The 22,077-nt window shown below is 40.6% G+C and overlaps 1 protein-coding gene across 2 annotated transcripts in view; it reads left to right on the top strand.

Annotated features, from left to right (window-relative positions):
* IDE (insulin degrading enzyme) overlaps positions 1–22,077 on the top strand; it is a 112,595-nt gene that overhangs the window by 24,220 nt on the left and 66,298 nt on the right. For both annotated transcript variants that reach the window (XM_075534648.1, XM_075534649.1), the window contains exons 2-4: positions 16,357–16,541; positions 18,784–18,991; positions 21,204–21,373. In XM_075534648.1, coding sequence (XP_075390763.1) covers positions 16,357–16,541; positions 18,784–18,991; positions 21,204–21,373 — 563 coding nt within the window. The remainder of the gene's footprint in view (positions 1–16,356; positions 16,542–18,783; positions 18,992–21,203; positions 21,374–22,077) is intronic.

Here is a 22,077-nt window from a genome sequence, read left to right as displayed (position 1 = left end):
TGAAACTCAGTGAAAGGAGTATTTGCTGGCAGCACAAACGTTCCAGTTGGACATTATTTAGCAGGAACCCTTCATCCAAAGCTTGAGAGCCAGAGCAACGAGAGACTTGCAGTCTGGTAGCTAAGTGAATCAAATGCTTAATTTTTCACTGGGTCTTAATAATTCCCTTAGGGAGGAAGTACTTTTGTCTTCAAACTAATTATCCCCCCTTTTGTTATATGGCTCATGCTTTTAAAACTGTGGTTGCCTCAAACGTGCTTGATAATTGAATTTTAAAATGTGGTTAATGGTAGGCTGTCACAGTTTAACCCTGGTGGAGAGGGAATCCAAGCTGCTTTTGTAAGAAACATGTTGCCACAAAAGAGCTCATTCTTAAGAGTGAAATGTTTTTACTTTTTGACTTGTTATTAAAGGATGGTTTCAGAGGATAGTTTTGTTTTTGTTCAAAATTTAAAGAATATAAGGGGAAGGGGGGGGAGAGTTAATACCAAGAGCTCAATAGAAAGTAAATATCCAGAAAAGAATGAAGGCAACATATGTGCAAATTCGCCTGATGCAAGTGATGTATGAATTGTAATAAGAGTTGTAAGAGTCCCCAATAAAATTATCTTTTAATAAAATAATATCTATCAGCAGTAGTTTTGGAAATGTATCTAATCTCAGTGGATACAGTAAATCTGGATTATGTGAGAATTTAAAGTTCCGTTCCACATTTCTCACTTTTTTGGAGGTTCCTCAGAATGCAGTAGTAACTGGGCACCTTCCAGTTCTTGTGGTCTAAGGAAGAGGAGGTTATGGTACATAGAGGCATTTAGGCCTATATTATGCTTCCCTCTGATGCTTAGATGATCTTCATTTTCTCTTTCCGGAAAACTAGAGACCAACTTGTCCCTTAGAAGACCACGCACAAGTGTTTAGCACCTCAGATGCTACTCACCAAAGATGTAGAACATAAAATTTATAGTCTGTGCATTTTTGTAGATGTTCTTTATCAGGTTGAAGAAATTCCCTTCTAGGGTGTTGAGCATTCTTAATATAAAGGGTGTTGAGATACATTTTGGAACACTCATACTTATTGAAAATTTGCAAAAACAGTACAAATTTTCCCCTGAACAATAAGTTTCTCGTTTGATGCCCTATCATTCTCTAATTCCTCAGTGTCATACTCTGTAGACCGGTATATTCTCTTAAATAATCATTAACACAAACTTCAAAATCAGGAAATTGAAATTACTATATTCAAATCTTTGAACTCGTTGAAGTTCTACCACTTGTCCAATAATGTCCTTCCTGTGAAAAGATTCGGCTCAGGATGTGTGTTACCTTTACTGTCTTTGTTGACCTTTTTAGTCTCTTCAGACTGGAACAGTTCTCTAGTCTTTAGCTCTGATGACCTTGGCTTTTTTGAAATTTATAAATCACTTACTTTGTAGACTTCCTTAATAAGGTTTATTTGATTGTTTCTCGTGACTGAGTGGCAGGGTATGCCATGGATATTCGGCAGGAATATCATGGAAGTGAAGCTATCTATGGTCTTGTCACATCCTATCGGGCACCTAGTTTGGTTAGCTCTTTACTGATAATTCTCACTTTGATCTCTTTAAGCTAGTCCCTGACAGCCTTCTCCACGCTAAAGTTGTTCTTTTTTCTTTTGTTATAAGTATTTTCTGAGGAGATACTTAAAGTATGTCATTATAATGTTCCTAATCAAATATTCAATTTAAATTCATTACCATCACTATTTATTTTGGTATTTAAATTGTCCCAGATATGAGCAGTGAAAACCCTGCCACGCTGTCTCCTATCGCCTTTGATCATGTCCTCATTATACTTTGAGCACTTTGTTCCAGGTTCGTCTTATACCATCTCTGACCCAGCCCTGAAATCAACCATTTCTCCAAGGAGCCTTGGTTCCTTTCAGTGGAGAATAAGATTTAGAGTTTTGTTGTTATTTTGAGAGTGGTGGATGTATTCCTAGGCCTTCTTATTGAACAGAGCTGGAAAATACATGTGTATGTATGTATACATTAACAATGCATACATATGTCTTTGGATGTATACAAATACACATGTAAGTACATATCTATATGAATATACATATTTATACATGCAACAAAAAGGAACCCAGGTGGTGTAGTGGTTACTCGGTGGCTGTTAGCCACAAGTCATCAGTTCAAAATCACCAGCTGCTCTGAGGAAGAAAGACAGCTTTCAGTTCCTATAGGGAGTTATAGCCTTGGAAACCCACGGCGGCAGTTCTCCTGTATCCTGTGAGGTTACTATGACGACTCCATAGTGGTGAGTTTTGAAGGACATGGCAGGGGAAGTTGGAGGGCAATGAGGGGCTAAAAGCCATGAATGCAAGAAAGAAGAAAATGTTCTAAAATTGATTGTGGCGATGATTCAAACTTCTAAATACGATTAAACGGTTGAATTGTATGATATGTGAATTATATCAATATGAAAAATGTCAATGTCTCTGGCATTGTCAAAATATTCTTGGGGACAAATTTATACCTTTTGAGAACCGTGGACTATAAACATCGATGCACTAATAATAATAGTTATAATGGAATAATTATTTACCTGTTTTTCTGATAAGTTTTAAAAAGTATGTCTTATTACCAACTGTTCAGTGAGTGTTTTAGACCTTCGGAGGTGAGAGCTTGTAATTGGAGTTTGCATGACTGTGTAAATAGTGTGGTGCCTATCAAGGTGGTTTGCACCTCATCACCATAGGACCCCAGTGATGATGATTATGATGATGATGTTAATACATTCTGTAGGTACCTTCTATGTGCCAGGCACTTTATGTAAATCTGTATTAAGGGAGAAACCTTGTGAAGGTTGCACAAGTCCTATGCACCTTTAGGTACCTGTCAATTTAATGGGCCTGTATGAACACTTCATCTGATTCTTGGTTGGCAAAATTCCAAATTAAAAAAATTCACTGTCACCGAGCCAGTTCTGAATTGGCAACTAAAAATTCCAGTTGGACAAGAAGAGTTAAATAATGCCCATGATCTGACTAACAAAGTTATTTGGTAAATGGCAGGCACATAATTCTGAACACAGTGTAGTCAGTGGATCAACATGGGCATGGGGAGAGAGTGTCAGGGTTCTTTGTGATCACACTGAGGCAGATTAGCACAGGCATGACTTGGATCATCACATTTCCTGAACCAGTGTTGTCTGAGGTGGGCAGACCTTTCTTGGGTTAGAACCAGAGTGCACACATGGGTGGAACTGAGCCCTCAAGTGGAGATACACCCTCTGTACAGAAGATGAGTGCTCATGGTTTGTTTTTCTTGGATGGGGTAGTTGAGTTGAATTCGTTACAAATTGATAACCCTTCTTAGCCTTGGGCTGCCCTTGCTGTTCTACATCATGAAGCATCTGCAAGGGACTCCTGGGAAATCGATTCTGAATTTGAAGAAATGTTAACCTTGCACAGTATTCTTGTTTTATTTTAAAATAACTTGTCTAATTAAAATTCTGGATTTAAAGTTGTTGTTTGGTGTAAATGCTGAAAATTGTTGAGGGAAGAATGTATCCTCAGTATCCTAAGTTTAATTATTTTGTATTTATTTGGATTATATATAGTACTTTCCCCTCTCAAAATATTTGCTTGGAGTGTCAAGTTTTATTTAAGATTTGAGTGGAAAGATTTACCTTAGTAACTTTGCTCAGGTGATGTATGCTGTACAAGCAGTCCCTGGGTTATTGACAAGATCAGGTCATAAAGTGTATGGTTAAGTCAAACTTGTAGGTACGCCAGGACAGATACATGTAGTTCTGATTTAGCCTTTAGTGTAAGAAGAAGGCCTGGTGGCATAGTGGTTACTTGTTGGGCTGCTAACTGCAAGTTCAGCAATTTAAAACCACCAGCCACTCCTTGGGAGAAAGACCAGGCTTTCTACTCTCATGAAAATTCAGAAACTCACTGGGACAGGTCTAGCCTGCCCTGCGTCAGAGGGAAGCATAATATTAGGACTAAATGCCTCTATGTACCGAATATCCATGGCATACCTTGCCACTCAGTCACGAGAAACAATCAAATAAACCATAATTAAGGAGAGTCTACAAAGTAAGTGATTTATAAATTTCAAAAGAGCCAAGGTCATCAGAGCTAAAGACTGGAGAACTGTTCCAGTCTGAAGAGACTAAAAAGGTCAACAAAGACAATAAAGGCAACACACATCCTGAGCTGAATCTTTTCACAGGAAGGACATTACTGGACAAGTGGTAGAACTTCAATGAGTTCAAAGATTTGAATATAGTAATTTCAATTTCCTTGAATGAGGAAATGACGGCCATGAATTTGAGTTCGTGAAGAAGCCCTGGGGGTATAGTGGGTTGCTATAGTGGACTGCTAACTGTAGGGTCAGCGTTTAAAACTCAGCAGTGACTCCAAGGGGGGGAAATGAAGCTTCTTATGCTTGCCAAGATTTATAGTGTTGGAAACTCAAAGGAGCAGCTTTACTCAGCCTCGTAGGGCCACAGTCACTGTGGCTGTGAGTTTGGTTTGGCAGTAGCGCAAGAAAGGAGGGATGGTGGTGCTTTGGGAAGTGTTAGAATGTTAATCACAAAGCTGGTAATTCAAAACCGTCCATTGCTCTGAGGGAGAAAGATGAGCCTGTCTGTTCCCATAGCAATTTACCATCTCGGAAACCCTGTTAATGTTAGGGGTCACTGAGTCAATGCCAACTCGTAGCGAGCCTGTGTACAACAGCACACCGCCCTGTCCCGTGCGAAGCTCACAATTGTTCTCATGTTCGAGCTCAGTGTAGCCATCGTGTCAATCCATCTTGCTGAGGGTCTTCCTCTTGTATGCTGGCACCCTGCTTTACCAAGTATGCTGGCCTCTTAGAAGATAGGTCTGGCCATCTGAACTCACAAGGTCACAGCCTTGGAAACCCTTTGGAACACATCGTTCCTTTGCAACACAGTGGGTTGTGATGGGTCCTGTGACAACTAACAAAAATTGTCAGCTCTAGTGGACTCTGCCCATTTTCTAAACCAATGTGTATTCCTACCAGCATTGGATGAGAGTTTGGTTTGTCTGCAAATTTTCTGGCACTTTGTATTTTACATTTTCTTTTTAAAAAATCATTTTATTAGGGGCTCATACAACTCTTATCACAATCTATATTTTACATTTTCATTTTAGCCATTCTGGTAGATAGATAATGGTGTTGCTGAAATCTCCATGGAGAGGATCCTCTGTTCATTTGGAGTCTCTTGGGGCTTTTAGATTGATACACCAACCTCGTATAAATACTAAAGCTTTACAGGTTTCTCTTTCTCCAGTAAAGGCCCTCTGCTAGGGTCCAGTATACTCTTCGGTGTAAACCCAGAATTGGTAAACATACCCAAAGAAGGAAAACCAAAAAACTGAACTCACTGCAATCAAGTAGATGCCAACTCATTGCGACCCTATAGAACAAGGTAGTACTGCCCTGTGTGAGTTTCTGAGACTGTACCTCTTATCAGAGTAGAAAGCCTTGTTCTCCCAAGGAGCAGCTGGTGGTTTGGAAATGCTGACCTTGCAGTTAGCAGCCCAATTTGTAGCTGCTACGCCACAGGGCTCCTCCCTGTAAGGTCACGGGAAGACTCTATTCAAGCGGGTTGCAAACAGCAAAGTTTTCCTTGCTTGGGTGCAGAAGGACTGAGGCTGAACAGTGCATCCACCCAGGCTTAGGCTATAACATGCTTCAGGGACAAGTGCCCTTATATACTGGACAGAAGTGAGGAATGGACTTGAACCTCTGGGGTGGACAATACAGGCTGAGGTCTTCTTGATCGATCAGCATCATCAAGCTCTGATAGTTATTTTCAGTTGTCATCTTGGTTCGCTGGTTTCTGACAAAGGCACATTCTTTTCTGTTTGTGCAGAACTCTTTTTTGCCTTCTCTCTTTTACAAGCCCAGCCTGCCCCGCCCGGCCCCGCCCCAGCTTAACTCAGCCCGGCCCGCCGCCCCCGTGCACGATCAGCTGTGGGACAGAACTTTATGGGGTGGGCTTGGGGGTAAACAGGGAGGAACTGTGATTCTTAGCAGACTCTATTAAGTCTTACACTCCCCAGAAAAGAAAATAGCTGGTAAGCAGCTTTTTGCTCTCTGGAATTTCAATCATTGCTTCCCCAGGCTCCAGTATCTTTGAAAGTGTGATTTCTGAAATTTATTGTGGCTTTGTGGGATGTTGAAACTGAAATAGCAGGTTGCCATAGCATACTATAATCCAACTTTCAAAGGGAAGTCGTTGGCAGATTCTTGAGGATTTCTGTATTTCCTTATCACATTGGTTAGAATTACCAGTCCTACATTGCTGATTAGAAGAGGTGATAGTAGTCTCCCTGTCCATCACTTGATGATGCACATAGTGGAATACCTTCGAATACTCACACAGTAATCATACTTCTGGTTTTCTCTGCTTTCTGCCAAGTTCCATTTGATATTCTTTGCTGAATGTGGCTTGAATGTCTAGAACATCCATGGTGCAGCTTTTTGGATTATCTTCAGCTGGAGTAAAACTTTAAAAAATATAAATTTAGGAAAGTAAAATTTGCATTCATTGTGTACATTATAAAACAAGTTACCCATAACCCTACCATGTCTGCTGTAGTACTTATTTTCATATTTCCTTTCATGAATGAGGTAATTCTATATAATTGCCACCCTCCCTCTCTATTTAATCTTGGTGTATGTTTAATTTTTTCATACATTTTCCTCTTTATGAGTAATAGATTGTGAGACAGTGTCAGAGTGTTTGGCTCAGAGATGCATGGGCAGATTAAAAGCACTCTTCCAGGCTCTCTACTACATAGCTCTGTGTGTTATGGGGGGAATGAGTAAAGCTGAGAAATTTCATGGGAACCTTCTTTTTTACTTAATTTTTGTTTCCTGGCTTTTGTTAGTTGGGAGGAGAATGGGGTCAAGGAAGGGTTGTAGGGGTGGGGATGATAGCCAGGAGCTGGGGTACAAAACAATATATAATTTTCTTAAGCACCACCTTCTACTCCTCCCCTGCCCCCACTTCCTCTTTCTCTGTAGTTCCAGCTTTACCACAGATCAATTGTGTGACTGCCCTTGGGCAAGTCACTTAACCTTGGAGCCTTGGTTTCCTTATCTGGGGCTGAGGATGATGACAGTTGGCAGCTACTGTAATCTGCTATTTAGAATGGGACGTTAAACAGTTCATAAAGCTTATGGCACTTTTAAAATGGGAGCAATTGTTAGGATTCATTTTATACAAAAGTGGAGGAATTCATCTTACATTTTTTTACGTCTGAAAGCTACTTTTGGTTGGAGGATGCTTATAAAACGTCCAAGGTTCCCAGAATACAAGTGTGAGAAACCTATAACTAACTGCATGACAAAAGGTATAAAATGAAAGTTTTGCTTATTTGCTTAAACATCCATGATGCCTCTATAAAGCTACGTTAAGCACTTCTAACTCTTTCATTAGGCCCAACATAAGAGGATAGAATCCCAAATTATTTTTAGAAATATCAAGCATTGATGTACATGTACCCAGACTAAGAGAAATAAAAAATCACACTCTAAAGTAATAATACTGTAGGACTACTTTAAGTTTTGGCCCCTGTAGTTCATTTAAGGGTTCAGTTATTGAGTGTATCCTAATGTGCAGAGGACCAGGAACAGAGTTAGAACAGCTGACATTCTCTCTGAAATAAAGCAAAGCATCTCACCATCCGTTTCTTCCTTTATAACCTAGCTGATATATGAAACTTGACATGTAACTGAAGGACCATGGGTAGACGGTCTCCGGAGAGGTTATTATTATTTTTTTTAGGTCAGATAACCTTAATAAGTACTTGGGAAAATGTAGTTTTCACCTGTGTTAATATATTGAGGCAGTCTAGGGCTCATAACACCACTTTGACATTCTCTCTGCTTGCCCACCTCTTCCTTCTAAAGGGAAGGGGTGTTTTGTGGTGTTTCTGAATCCAGCTATTTTCTTTGGATTCCTCCTTCACAGTCAGGTATGCCAGTGGCCTCGTCGTCTGCTTATGGTTTGGGAGTGCATGGGTGGATGACCCGGAAGGGAGGTTTTGTTTTGTAATTTAACTAATAGCATGATCATTCATCATTTCTGATTTATAGGTCATCCATTTCCAAGGCAAGGGAGCCCGGGTGACTCAGTGGTTAAGTCCACAGCTGATAACTTCCAGATCAGAGATTTGAACTCACCAGTCGCCCTCTAGATGTGTTCCTGTGAAGGTTGCTTTCTGTTCAGGAACCCCTGCTCTGTGACAGGGCTCTGCCAGGAGTCAGGGTCTACTGGACAGCAGACAACAAGTGTCACTTTACATTTGTGGTAGGGATCAAAAGGCAAAGGCAAACCTTCCAGTTTGCTATTAGCCTGCACAAAACTTAAATAGGTGTGAGAAAGGGACTGTGAAAGGTCATCTGAGCACTGACGAAACATGCGACCTTCCTCTAGTTCCTTAGTGATTCCTCCCCCCAATATCGTGACCCCAATTCTGCCTTACCAATCCAACTAGGCCAGAGCATGCACACTGGTACAGATAAGAGCTCCCAAACAGGGAACCTCAGGACCAATAATGAGAGTAGCAATACCAGAAGGGGAAGGTGTGGGGAGAAACGGGGAACTGATCACAATTATCTACATATAACCCCCTCCCAGAGGTACGGACATCAGAAAAATGGGTGAAGGGAGGCAGTAGTCGGTGTAAGACATGAAAATTTTTTTTATAAATTAGCAAGGGTTCATGAGGGTGGAGGAAAATGAGCTGATACCAAGGACTCATATAGAAAGAAAATATTTTTTAAATGAAGGCAACCTATGTACAAATGTGCTTGACACAATGGATATATGTATGGATTGTGATAAGAGCTGTAAGAGCCCCCAATAAAATGATTAAACAAAACAATACATAAAAGGTCATCTGAAGAAAAATTATATAATAAAATCAGCTCTAAATATGAGAATTTGAAATAACCTACTAGGGGATTTGTTTTCACAAACCTGCAATTTAGGTCTTCACATATCTAGATAAAATCCCGCCATCTTAAAATGGAGGTTCTGACTGTAGATATATGAAGTCCAAGTTTCTTGCTTTTTCATCATCTGAGGGCCTTCCAAAAGTTCCATGGAATTTTTCCATGAACTTACTGAGCGCCTTCTCGGATTTCCATAATGCACCTCTAGGCCAGCAGTTCTCAACTTGTAGGTTGAGACCCCTTTGGAGGTTGAACGACCCATTCACAGGGTCGCCCGATTCATAACAGTAGCAAAATGACAGTTATGAAGTAGCAACGGTTGGGGGTCACTCAACATGAGGAACTGTATGAAAGGGTCGCAGCCTTAGGAAGGTTGAGAACCGCTGCTCTAGGCCTTTCTACTTGGATTATCCCTTGCCTTTCATGCTCTTTTCCCTCACTTCTCTCTCCTCTCCTTGCAGGATTAGATGCCTCCTTTCATCTCTCCCACAGTGCCCTGGGGACCACTTCGTGGTAACACTTAGCAAATAATGACCTGTTTTCGTACATGGCTCTGTCACTAGTCCAGATTCCTTCAGATGCAGGCTTGTGGTGTATTTATCTTTGTAACGAACATGCCTGGTTCAGTGCTTGGACCTTATGAACCACAAACAACACCCCCAATTCACTGCCTCTAACTTGATCCTGACTCACAACCACCTTAAAAGACAAAGAACTCCACAGGGTTTCCAAGACGAAACCTTTATGGAAGCACACCGGTTCATCTTTCTCCTGTGGAGTACCTTGTTGGTTTGACCTGTCCTACTTAATAGGTCTCTTTAAATGTGGTTTTGTATACGGGATGGGAGTGGACACACAGGATTGGGATTTAAGTGCTGAGTTCTAATGGTAACTATTGTACAGTCTTGGGCAAGACACTTAAGCCCCTTCAGCTTTAGTGTGCTCTTACTTAGAGTTGGGGCTTGAGCTAAGCCAGCATGATGAAATGCGGCTTTGGGTGTTTGGGGATTCTGTTGTATTTTTCACAAGCTCTCAGCCAGGAAAAGGCAGTACTGCCAGTCCGTGGACAGTATGGACATTAGGTAACATCTAATGGCTCTTTCAGGTTTTACACTCTGTGACTTAAGTAACTTCTTTTAATCCTGGAAAAAATTATTAAGTGTGCTATAATTATTAAACATTTCTCCAGCTGCTCAGAATGCTGAAAACTGACAATTCTTTGCCTTATTGTGAATTTCAGTGTATAATACCCCTCCCAAATGGAAGTAATTTTATTGCTTTTAAAATTTTGACTTAACAGGTTAAACATAGCAAAGAAGTATCTCAGGGAGCATTTGAGTTAGCACAAGGTTGTATTCCAAAGAATCAAAATACTTACTTGTTCTGGGCTTGGTCCTTATTGGAGATCATTTGTAATAAACAAAGCTGCTCTTCAAGATGTTATGTTAATGAGAGAACTAGGATGGATAGACATGTGATGCCCTGTGTATAAATGCCAAGACAAGCAAGGTGTTGGTCCATTCACCATCAGAAGAGGAATTCCTGATCATTTCCCTCCGTTCCCCAGAGGTAAGAATCAGATCGGTGCAGACTGTTGATAGGCTGTAGGTAAAACCAGACTGTGCCCGTTGGATTGCTGGAAATGGTCTTGTTTGAAAATTTTGCTTCTGTTTCTTTTGGCTTTTACTTCCTCGAGAAGTAATGGTATTTGATTTTATAGTATTGCCAACCTGGAAATTTATAGCTGTCTTGGATTCTATATACTGATGTCTGGAAGTAGTTTGGCTACTTTTTGTGTGGCTTACAGAAAAATAATATCTCCAGTGTTAACAAAACAAGAAACATTAATCAGGCGCAACTTCAGTGTTCAAATGAATTCTATCCACACCTGTGATGTGTTTTGATAATCTAAAATGTTTCTTACTGGACTGGAAGCTGTTGCTGTTCTTTCTACCTGCATCCTACCTTCCATTTTGAAATCTTAAGGTTTATTTTTTTCTTCAAGAAAATATAAAATCAAGACACGGAAAATTGAACATTCAGGAAAAGTGTAGACTATAGTCAGCATTAGATAAACAATTTTCTATTTCCCATTGAATTAAGAAAAGACTTTCTCTTGCCCAACTGAACTGTATTTCACTCCCCATTTAGAGTTGTGGATTGGATAGACAATTTAACGTTCCAGAATTACTAGTAGTATATTTAAATACTGTGTAACCCTAAATTAAACTAGCTGGGGGGAGGTTCATTAGAGGGAGTTGGGTGTAAAGTATGGCAGCAGAATTTGCCATCTCTCTCCTCCATCAAGAGCTTGGGAATCTCATCAGTCAGCCCTCAGGAAGCTTAGGCAATCACTGCTCTGCGCACACTAAGCTCTCACTGCTGCTGTTCCATGCCGCCCTTTATGCTGTGGGGGGCTTTCTAGAGACTGCTTTGTGGTTTAGTGTTCATGTTGCTGTTAGGTTGAGACTTGGTTTTTTCAACAGTTTATTGGCACATAATTCATGTAGTCATACAATTAAATTGTTCAATCCTATCAAGAGGAATTATACAATCACCACATCAACCTGGAGCATTCCCCAACCGTAGTTATATTACCTTTAAAATGAATTGTGCAACAATCACTCCTAGTGCTCCCTTCCCTCCCACCTTCAGCATTTACTCTGGAACTCCCTTACCCTCCCCATTGCTACCCCCACCCTTGCATTCCTTATAACACCTGTAGCAGTTGTTATCATTATACACTCTCTCCTCCTGTGCTGCCCAGCTGGGAAACCCCACAGAAAACAATGAAAAACAAATCACACTCAGGTGGTAAGGATAAGAGCATACTAGTAACTAGGATAAAGACAAAAATACAAATAATGTGTCAGTGGGAGAAGACCCCATCAACATTAAAAAAGCAAGGGAAGGAGTTTCTGCCATGGAAAAACTAAGAGATACTTGCCCCCAGAACAAATTCAGGTTGTGTCTTTAGGGAGGTCAATTGACCAAGGATCAAGCGTAATCAAGATTATAATGGTCTCTGCCTGATAGTAAGGCTGTTGTGGACTCTTGCCTCTGACTAGAGTGGATCTGCCAGCGGCTCAGTCTGACTAGATACTATGCAGATGGGCTTGGGGTTCCCATTGTCCTCCATAACCTTCTACATATTGGGTGTTCATAATTTTAGCTGATACTTTTCTCCTCATCATTTTCAAATTTTGTAATTATTATGTTTGAATCACACAAGCTCTAGTGTCCTTCTTCCATGTGGATTTAGTTGACTCTTCACTTAGATGGCTGCTTGTTTGAATACAACAAGCCTTTAAGACCCAGACACTATTCTGATTGACAGCCAGGCACCATCTACTTTCTTTACACCATTTTGGTGTCGCACCCTTCAGTTACCATTTCATGAAGGAGAATGTCGAGCAGGGCCATTTTGTAAGAACTAATTGTTCTTAAGTTGGAACTAGAATTTAGTGTGAGCCCAGAACTCATTCCTGGATCTGTGCTTTTTTTTTTTTTTTAATTTGCTGTAACCTGGGAATTAATACATATGGAATATCATTCCACAGTCCAATTATGTCCAACTTAATTGTACAATTGTTTCCATAATCAGTCTCCAAACATATTTTTCCTTACTGGGCTTCTTGCTATCATCTCCTCTTGTCTCCCCCATCTCTCTGTCTCCCCTCCCCCAAATCCTTATGTTTCTTTCCCTAGAGCAGGCATCCTCCAACTACGGCCCCGGGCCACATGCGGCCCACTGGGTGTTTTTGCCCTGTTTTTTTACTTCAAAATAAGATATGTGCAGTGTGCATAGGAATTTGTTCATAGTTTGTTTTTTTAAATTATAGTCCGGCCCTCCAACGGGTCTGAGGGACAGTGAACTAGCCTCCTGTTTAAAAAGTGTAAGAACCCCTGCCCTATAGGCTCAGCAGCCCTGGGTTTCATTTACCAGAAAACAGAGTAACAAACCAGCTTTAAGAGGGTGACCCCAATGGTGGGGCACCTCTGAGATACACCCTAACGCGAACAAGCCTAAGCACACTATCACTGGATTGCCAGAACAATTGTCTCTTAATGCGGCATACAGGGTGTTGTCGTAGCAAGATCTTGTTGGCCGCCAACCAACAGTACACCACACTTGGTACATCTGCCTTGTGCTGCCTCAGACACCATGTGTTTTCCAGCTTAAGTCCTCAGGTTACAAGTGTGTCTTGAACCCAAATTTGAGGTTTGTAAGCACCTATGTGCTGAAGCCATTTGCTGCAGCCAAACCCAGTTGACCTTCTGATAATCCCTTAACTAGGGTTCAAGTGGCTTTCAGAAAGTGAGATCTTTGGGTCCGATGAGGACTGTTACCTTCCATTTCAGAGACTGAGAGATCAACCTAGACCAAGGTATGATCTATTCTACTCACAGACACATACCCCAGACTCTAGAGTCTAGAAAATCCCTTCTGCCAGTACAGCTACAAGATTCAGTGTGGTGGCAATTCTTTCTTCCCACTGATGCTGGACTTTTTAGAGAAGAAAGGAGAAGACTGTTAGAGGCACCCTGTGTAAGAGAACTCTCCTGGCGTCTCTGCTACGACCACCATACTGTTCCTGCTCTGGCATTCAGCTCTTCAGTGCATCACTTCAGGGATCTTTCTGTTTGTTGTATGTCAGGGCAGCCCTGGTATCATATTTTTTTATTAGGATTTCTCCTCTTTGGGGGTTGTTAGGATTTGAGTGTGCACCTATCAGATTCTGAGTTCCATATTTGCCCTATCTTTGAATACCACCAACTTGAGCAGTGATAATAATCCTTACCCAATGTCTTATCTCACTTATTCCAGCAATGTCGTCCGAGGCTCCTCAGAGTGGTTAGAGCTGTGAACCTGTGGTGGAGTAGTACTTAACCATTTCCACCTCTCAGAAACACCACTAAGGCAGATTAGGACTGCCCTTGTAGGTTTCCAAGGTGGTAAATCTTCCTACCACAGAGCAGTTGGTGGGTTTGAACTCCTGACTTTGTGGTTAGCAGCCCAAGGTATAACCCACAATGCCATCAGGGTTCCTAGGAACGCCATTGCTAAAGATAACTCCACGGATGAAGATATCCCAGTAAAAGTCAGTTTGATTTTCCCCTCCTTTAATCTCTAGATATTTTAAACAAAATAATAATAAGGGTTTTATCCAAAATAATTTAATCATATGCCTATTTGTGTCCCCTCTAATTTACCTAAAGGAGCCCTGGTGGTGCATTGGATTAAGCTTTGGACTAACTTCAGGGCCAATGGTTCAAGCCCACCAGCTAACAACACAGGAAGCAGATGAGGTTATTTGCTCCTATAAAGATTAACAGGCTCAGAAACCCTAAGGAAAACAGTTCTACAACTTCTATAGGGTTGCCCTGAATCAGAATTAACTGGATGGCAATAGGGTCTTAATTTACCTGTAAGAGCCCTGGTAACTCAGGGCAAGAGGTTAACTCAACTGCAACATATTTTAATTACTTTTAGATTTGATATCTTCCACTCTTTAAGGGATAGTCAGATAATCTTGGTTTGTCTTTCAAAGGAGAATCAGATGTGCTGGCCTAGGTTCATTTGGTCTCTGCAGTGTTTCCCAAAGTGGGTGATACCGCCCCCTGTGGGGTACTGGACCGATCCCTGGGGTCTGCAAAAGCAGGCCTTTTGCACATACCTACACTTTATCCTGTGAGGAGCCCTGGTGGGGCTAACTGCAAGGTTAGCAGGGTTTTGTTTCGTTTTTTTAATCATTTTATTGGGGGCTCTTACAACTCTTGTTACAAACCATACATCAATTGTATCTGACATATTTGTACATATATTCCATCATTCTTTTCTAGACATTTACTTTCCATTGAGCCCTTGGGATATGCTCCTCTTACCACCCCCACCCCCACCCAACCCTCTTGGCCCCCTGATAGTGTACTCAAATCTCACTCTGACCGCTGGCTCCCTTCCCCTCTGGTTTCTGTTGTTGTTCCCACTGGCTGGAGGGGTTTGCTTATGTGCTATTCATTGAGATTGGTGCACTCCTCTCTCCCCACCTCGCCCTCCTTGCATATATCTATTCCCATTCCTGTTCCTGGGTTCCATGTGCTGTGAGTTTTATCTTTTGCCTATATCTATGTACATGCTTCCGTCTAGTCTAGATTGGGAGGCGGCACTGGGGTCATGATAGTGGGGGGTGAGGGGTGGGGGTGAGGAGGCACTCAGGAAACAGAAGTATATTGTGTGACCCATTAATGCTCTGTTGCACCCTGATTGACTCACCCCTTCCCTGCAACCACTCTGGGGGGATGTTCTATTGAAGGTTAGCGGTTTGAAACCACCAGCTACTTCACAGTGGCAGTGGTTTTTGTTTTCTTTACGACACTTTATCCTGGATTATGGCCTACAGTATAAAAATGTTTAATTACCAGTAGTTTACAAAGTGTTTTTTTTTCTCCTGAAGAGGACATGGGTAGGACAGATAAGTTAGGTAACTTATACTCTATAGCAGCGGTTCTCAACCTGTGATCACGACCCCTTTGGGGGTTCGAATGTCCCTTTCACAGGGGTCGCTTAAGACCATCAGAAAACATATTTCTGATGGTCTTAGGAACCGAGACACTGCTCCTCTGTCCGGCTCCAGGCAGGTCCGCCCACATGCACACACGTCCATATAGGAGTACCCGACGTGAAGACTGTTACCCATGCTACACCATGCTTCAAGACAAAATTTCATTTATTTTTAATTAGAAATAAATATTTAACAATATATAATTACATATTGTTTTTGTGATTAATCACTGTGCTTTAATTATGTTCCATTTATAACAAGGAAAGTACATCCTGCCTATCAAATATTTACATTAAGATTCATAACAATAGCAATGAAAATAATTTTATGGCTGGGGTCACCACAACAGGAGGAACTGTATTAAAGGGTCGCGGCATTAGGAAGGTTGAGAACCGCTGCTCTATAGTTTCACATATGTGTTTTGTTTACCTGATAGGTATACTGCTTTACTAATAATATCAGGCTCAGCCTCTTATCTCTGAAATATGTGTGGAAAGTTATTAGTAATTGAAAACTCTTTTCTAGGTCAGCTCACTGACTAACTGACCAACCCACCCTATCTCAAATCCCCATCATGTGTCCCCTAAATAAAAAGTGTCTCCACAACAACAATAAGGTGATACTAGCTCTGAAAGAGTGAGGGTAAGAGAGACTCTACTGACAGATCAGCTAGGAATTACTTCTTCCGGGTGTTTTTTAAAATCTAATAATGTATTATGTGTGTTTGGTTTTATGCTGTTCTTTGTCCATAAAAAAAAGAAAGAAAGAAACGCCACACTCCATCAATTAAAATTTTTTCTTTTCAGTTTCCAAAAGAAGACGTACATCAAAATGAACAACCCAGCTATTCAGAGAGTGGGAGATCACATTGTCAAGTCTCCTGAAGACAAGCGGGAATACCGAGGACTGGAGCTAGCCAATGGCATCAAAGTCCTTCTCATCAGCGATCCCACCACAGATAAGTCATCAGCGGCACTTGATGTACACATAGGTAAAAATTTAAATTAGGAATTAACGCTTTGCTCAGTTTCATTAACTTACTATGTTGATGCATACTAGAGCCCTATCTGTGCAAATAAACATGCGGTAGTTACCAATTCATGCCGATGTTCCGTACTTTGCATGTAGCCTGATAAATTACAGTTATCCAGATCAAATAATTATGCAAGAGGTGTTCAAAACAGTCACGGAAAATTTTTATTATCTTTTAGTTCCACCTTGCAGGCCCCTCATACATTTAACAGAAGTATCTTGTTAAATTCCCTCCTGGAGGGAGCATGCAGCAAGAAAATTCACTCCTGTCCTTTATAGTAACTGTTCCAATGTTTTCACTTTTGATATATAATATCATATTTTTAGGCTCTTAACCTCACACTTCTTCCATATTCAGTGTTACTTTTAGCAGCTTGTGTATGTATATGTGAACTTAGTGGGTTAATATTGCTGTTTTCCTGTCTGAAAAATTTTTACTTTGATTTTAGAGTTTTCTTTCATTTTGCTGTGGTTGGTTGCCAGTGAGTCAATGCTGATTTATGATGACCGTGTGTGTGTGTGTGTGTGTGTGTGTGTGTGTACATGGTCCTTGTAGCCGACCTTTCAGAAGCAGATGGCCATGTCTGTTTTCCAAGGTGCTTTTGCTTGTTTAGTTTTTGTTTTGTTTTGTGTTCCCAAGGTGCTTTTGTATGGGTTCAAACTGCCAAGCTTTCTGCTAGCAGTTGAGTGCTTAACCAGTTGCACTTCCTAGAAATACCTTATTTTATTTTAGAATTGGGGAAATAAAATAACCATATGCAGAGTGGTTTGCAAATACCATGTAATACAGTACACACACTCTTATTATCAATAACTCATTTTATTGGGAGCTCTTAGAACTATCCATATATCAGTTGTATCAAGCACATTTGTACATATGTTGCCATCATCATTTTCAAAACATTTTCTTTCTGCTTGAGCCCTTCCGCTGTCTGCCTTCACCCATGTTTCAGTTGTTTGTCCTCCTGGGGGGGACGAGTTTATATGCCGGTCATTGTCGTCTGTTCCCCATTTCTCTCCCTTCTGTCCCTACCTCCCCCCTATCCTTATGTTACCACTACTCCCATTACTGTACCTGAGGTATTTTTCTGTCCTGGATTCTGTGTGTCAAGAACTCTTATCTGTCCCAGTGTACATGTTCCGGTCTAGCTGGATTTGTAAGGTAGAACTGGGGTCATGAGAGTGGGGAGGAAGCATTAAAGAGCTAGCAGGCGTCCTCAAACTACGGCCTGCAGGCCACATGCGGCCCGCTGAGGACATTTATCCGGCCCGCCAGGTGTTTTTGCCCCCTTTGTTTTTTACTTCAAAATAAGATATATGCAGTGTGCATAGGAATTTGTTTGTGTTTTTTTTAAACTATAGTCTGGCCCTCCAGCGGGTCTGAGGGACAGTGAACTGGCCCCCTGTTTAACAAGTTTGAGGAGCCCTGAGCTAGAGGAATGTTCCACACGTACTCTCAAGATAGGTAAGATGGACAATAGACGGAAAAGTGCCTGAGACTGGTGGGCAAAGCACTGTGTGCAAAGTGTCACAGCTGGTAAAGCTGCTGCCACCGAAGCCCATGCTTCTAGTCCGAGGCTGAACGGTGTCCTGCATTAAGTGTAAGAACTAGAATGCATGATCTCTGCAGATCGGTGATTGTGACTTTTTAAAAATCATCGTATTGGGGGCTCGTGCAACTCTAATCACAATCCATCCAGCCATCCACTGTGTCAAGCACATTTGTACATTTGTTGCCCTCATCATTCTCAAAACATTTGCTTTCTGCTTGAGCCCTTGGTAGCAGCTCCTCGTTTTGATTTTAACTCTTTTGCTCATCTCTCCTTTAAGTGTTTAGTATGAACTATGTCCAGAGATGTTAAGTAATTTTGTGTCAGGTCACTAAGTGATCACTGTTACGAGCTGGGGCTCTCGTGATTCTTAGTGTCGCTTCTATATGATACCTCTTTAGAGCTGCCGATGCTTAACTCGATGGTTACTTGGTTGGCACTATCACACTAACAGGAGCTCCATGCTGTTTGTAATTCATCTATATTTAGCAGGAGTACTGGTGGCATGGTGGGTTATGTGGTGGGTGTTCACCTCAGGTCAGCAGTTCAAAACCACCAGCCACTCAGCTGGAGAAAGATGAGGCTTTCTGCTCATGTAAAGAGTTAAAGTATAGCAAAAGGATTCATTTGTATACATGTTTTTTCTTTCAGGTTCATTGTCGGATCCTCCAAATATTGCTGGCTTAAGTCATTTTTGTGAACATATGCTGTTTTTGGGAACAAAGAAATACCCTAAAGAAAATGAATACAGCCAGTTTCTGAGTGAGCATGCAGGAAGTTCAAATGCCTTCACTAGTGGAGAGCATACTAATTACTATTTTGATGTTTCCCATGAGCATCTAGAAGGTGCCCTGGACAGGTAATGTTTAATATACCATAGATTATCCAACTTTGTGCATTGATCCCATTCATCATCATCATCATTTTTGCCACTATGTTTTCAGTCTCGTAGCTTAAGAAAAGATATTTTAGCTAAAACAGCCTCCCCATGATTTACTGTGACAATACCACCAAATGATAGAAGAAAAATAATGGCATCAGACTTATAAAATATTTTATTGGCTTATAAAATTCTTACAGGCCCTCTCTTCCTTCTAAATGGTGTTACTTATGAAATTCATGTTGAACAGAAGCATCAATAAGCTAAGAATGTGGTCTGAGAGTGCCATAGAACTCTTTGTAACACGTCTCTCCTTCCAGGCCTTAAACATTTGGTCCTACTGCAGTGCCTGCCTTTTCAAGGATCCTTAGTGGGTACAGAATGCTTTGTCCTTCTGTTTTTAACCCTGGGGATATTTTGAAAGTATTTTCTAGGGCAAGCTTCATTAGCCCACTTTAATAACCTGGTCAATTTCTTCAGTCTTTAAGGTTTTGTTATTTAATATCAATGATTTAGTTTATTGTTCTAGTTATCATTTTTCCTTTGTGAATTTTAACGGTTTTCTGTGTTATCAAGAAAGTGATTTTGCGGCTTTTTGATAGGCCCATAATCAAGTTGGACTTGGAAGCCTTAGCCAGCTCTATTTGCTTACTTATATTAATAATAACCTGCACTTTTCATGAGAAGAAAATACTTTCAAAACAGGGCAAAGCCGTGTTTTCAGGGTAGGGCTGGGTTACAGTAGTCTGGATTTTACTTATTCTATCCTATGTTTACATTTTGAGACAGCAGCTCTGAGGTCTAATTGTCTTTTATATATATTCCCAGAAGCCTTCTATTAACGAGTTACCTGGGATCATACACTGAATTTTATTTCCTGCTTTTACCAATGCTATAGCAGATGTTCACATAATCAATCACTATATGATAGAGAGTAACTATAACTTGGGTTAGAGTAAAAGAAACCACTCTCGTAAAAGCAGCCTTGAAAAAACTTCCTGTGTTGTCAGTGTGACGTTATTTCTGGGCCTATGCACCTGTGGTATGTAGTGACAAGGCCTGCCCCGCCTGACTTTGCTGAGGAAGATAAAAGGAGTTTCAGGTTCAGAAAAACCTCTGTTTTCATTCAGGTACATCTTTGATTCGATGGTCAGAATGAGTGGGGTTTCCCTTGGAATTAGTATAGATATTGCACTTAGAACAGTGTCAGTTCATTTATGTGCCTAAGTAAATATCTATTAATAATAATGGTCTTGTAGACAGCTAGACTGACGTAGTAGATGAGATGTTTTATAGGCCCAACCGTCTCTTAGACCTGCTAAATAGTAGTCTCATTCAGAGCCTCTGCTCTTGACTTTATCGGAAATCTAGGTCTTGTTTTTGTTTAAAATGGGATCTAAACTTTAGATTTGCCACATGCATGGTGTCTTCAGTTGCAAGCGGATGAAGAGCTCATTAAGTAAAGCTTTCTTAGTTAAACTTGGGTACTATTATTAAAGAACATCCTTGAGAAAAGCATACTGGCTACAAAGTGAGAGTCTCTATGATATTTATCAAATTACTACTTATTAAAAATTTATACTGTTAAACTTTCATAAACAACCATGTAATCATGCCTTAAATAAGTCAGATTTTCACTCCATTATTTTATTTTATTTTTTTACTAAGGTTCTTTTTTCCTTCATTAAAGGGAAAAAATACTTAAGCAGAATGCTTTAAAAGTAGGTCACTTGCTTTGTTCTAATGTTCTAAAGTGCCTGAATCCTAGTGAAATTGCTCTTGAAACTCTACACTTTGTTTGTTTTGCCTAAGAATGCTCAGTTGATTTTTCATTTTTAGGAGAATGAGTCACACATGGCAAGAAGTTTTATAGACATGCCAAATTGCAAATTTTAAGTAGCTTGCTATCGTTTCTATAAGTCTTAACTTTTTGGTGTTAATCATTTTCTATTCTCATTAATTACTTTGCATCTTTAGCATAGATGCCATCTCTGAATTTACTTTTGCCTGATCTTACATCTTATTTGTTAGTTGGGACTTACTTTATACTGTTTTTTCATAAGCAGAGTTGGTAGGTTTCTGACATGGCAGAAGTCATGTCTCCTATCCCAGTTTTCGGAATATTGCTTTTCAGGAACACTCGTTGTAAAATAGCAGTTTTCAAGTGGTTCATTGTGTTTCACCCTCTTAGGTTTGCACAGTTTTTTCTGTGCCCCTTGTTTGATGAGAGTTGCAAAGACAGAGAGGTGAATGCAGTTGATTCAGAACACGAGAAGAATGTGATGAACGATGCCTGGAGACTCTTTCAATTGGAAAAAGCAACAGGGAATCCTAAACACCCCTTCAGCAAATTTGGGACAGGTTTGTGAACACTGGCTTTCATGCATTCGTTCTCCTTGCCCTCATTTAAACCCCTGCCTTCCTTGCACAGTGCTGCATTTTACAGTTCAGGAGGAAACATTTTACAGCTCCTCATTCCTCTTACCCCATTCTTTTTAAACTCAGAGTCTGGGACTCAAAAGTAGTGTAGCACCATTGTTACACCCTCTTATTTCTAAAACCCGCCCTGCATGTCTATATTAGCTGCCTCATCCCTGCATACGTACCTACATTTATCACTCTTGACTTAAAATGAAGTTGAAGCTTAAGTGTGTGTGTAAGTGTGTGTGCTTCATAGGGAAAACAGTAGGTTTTCAGAAGAGGAATCACGAACATGAAGTAAATTTGTTGGATGATAAGGTATAGAATTGAATTCAGAGTTTCAGAACAGTGAGAAGGAAGTGCCTAAATCTTGTTAGCCAGTGACTGGCATTTTGGTTAGTTGTTCATAAAGAAGGATACCAGGCAGATTTTATACATAGCATTGAGATCTTCTCAAAATTGTATAACAGTGACTTACAGTTACTTTGGTCATTGCATTGTCAGTGAGTTGACCCTCTAGGACAGAGCAGAACGTTCCTTTGAGTCTGCGGCTCGAAATCACTATAGAAGCAGGTAGCATTATCATTGTCCTACAGAGCAGCTGATAGGTTTGAAACACACATCTTGTTTTTAGCAGCCTAACA

This window comes from Tenrec ecaudatus, chromosome 16 (assembly GCF_050624435.1).
Source record: "Tenrec ecaudatus isolate mTenEca1 chromosome 16, mTenEca1.hap1, whole genome shotgun sequence".
NCBI classification, from domain to species: Eukaryota; Metazoa; Chordata; class Mammalia; order Afrosoricida; family Tenrecidae; genus Tenrec; species Tenrec ecaudatus.
This window is presented reverse-complemented; position numbering and strand designations above follow the sequence as displayed.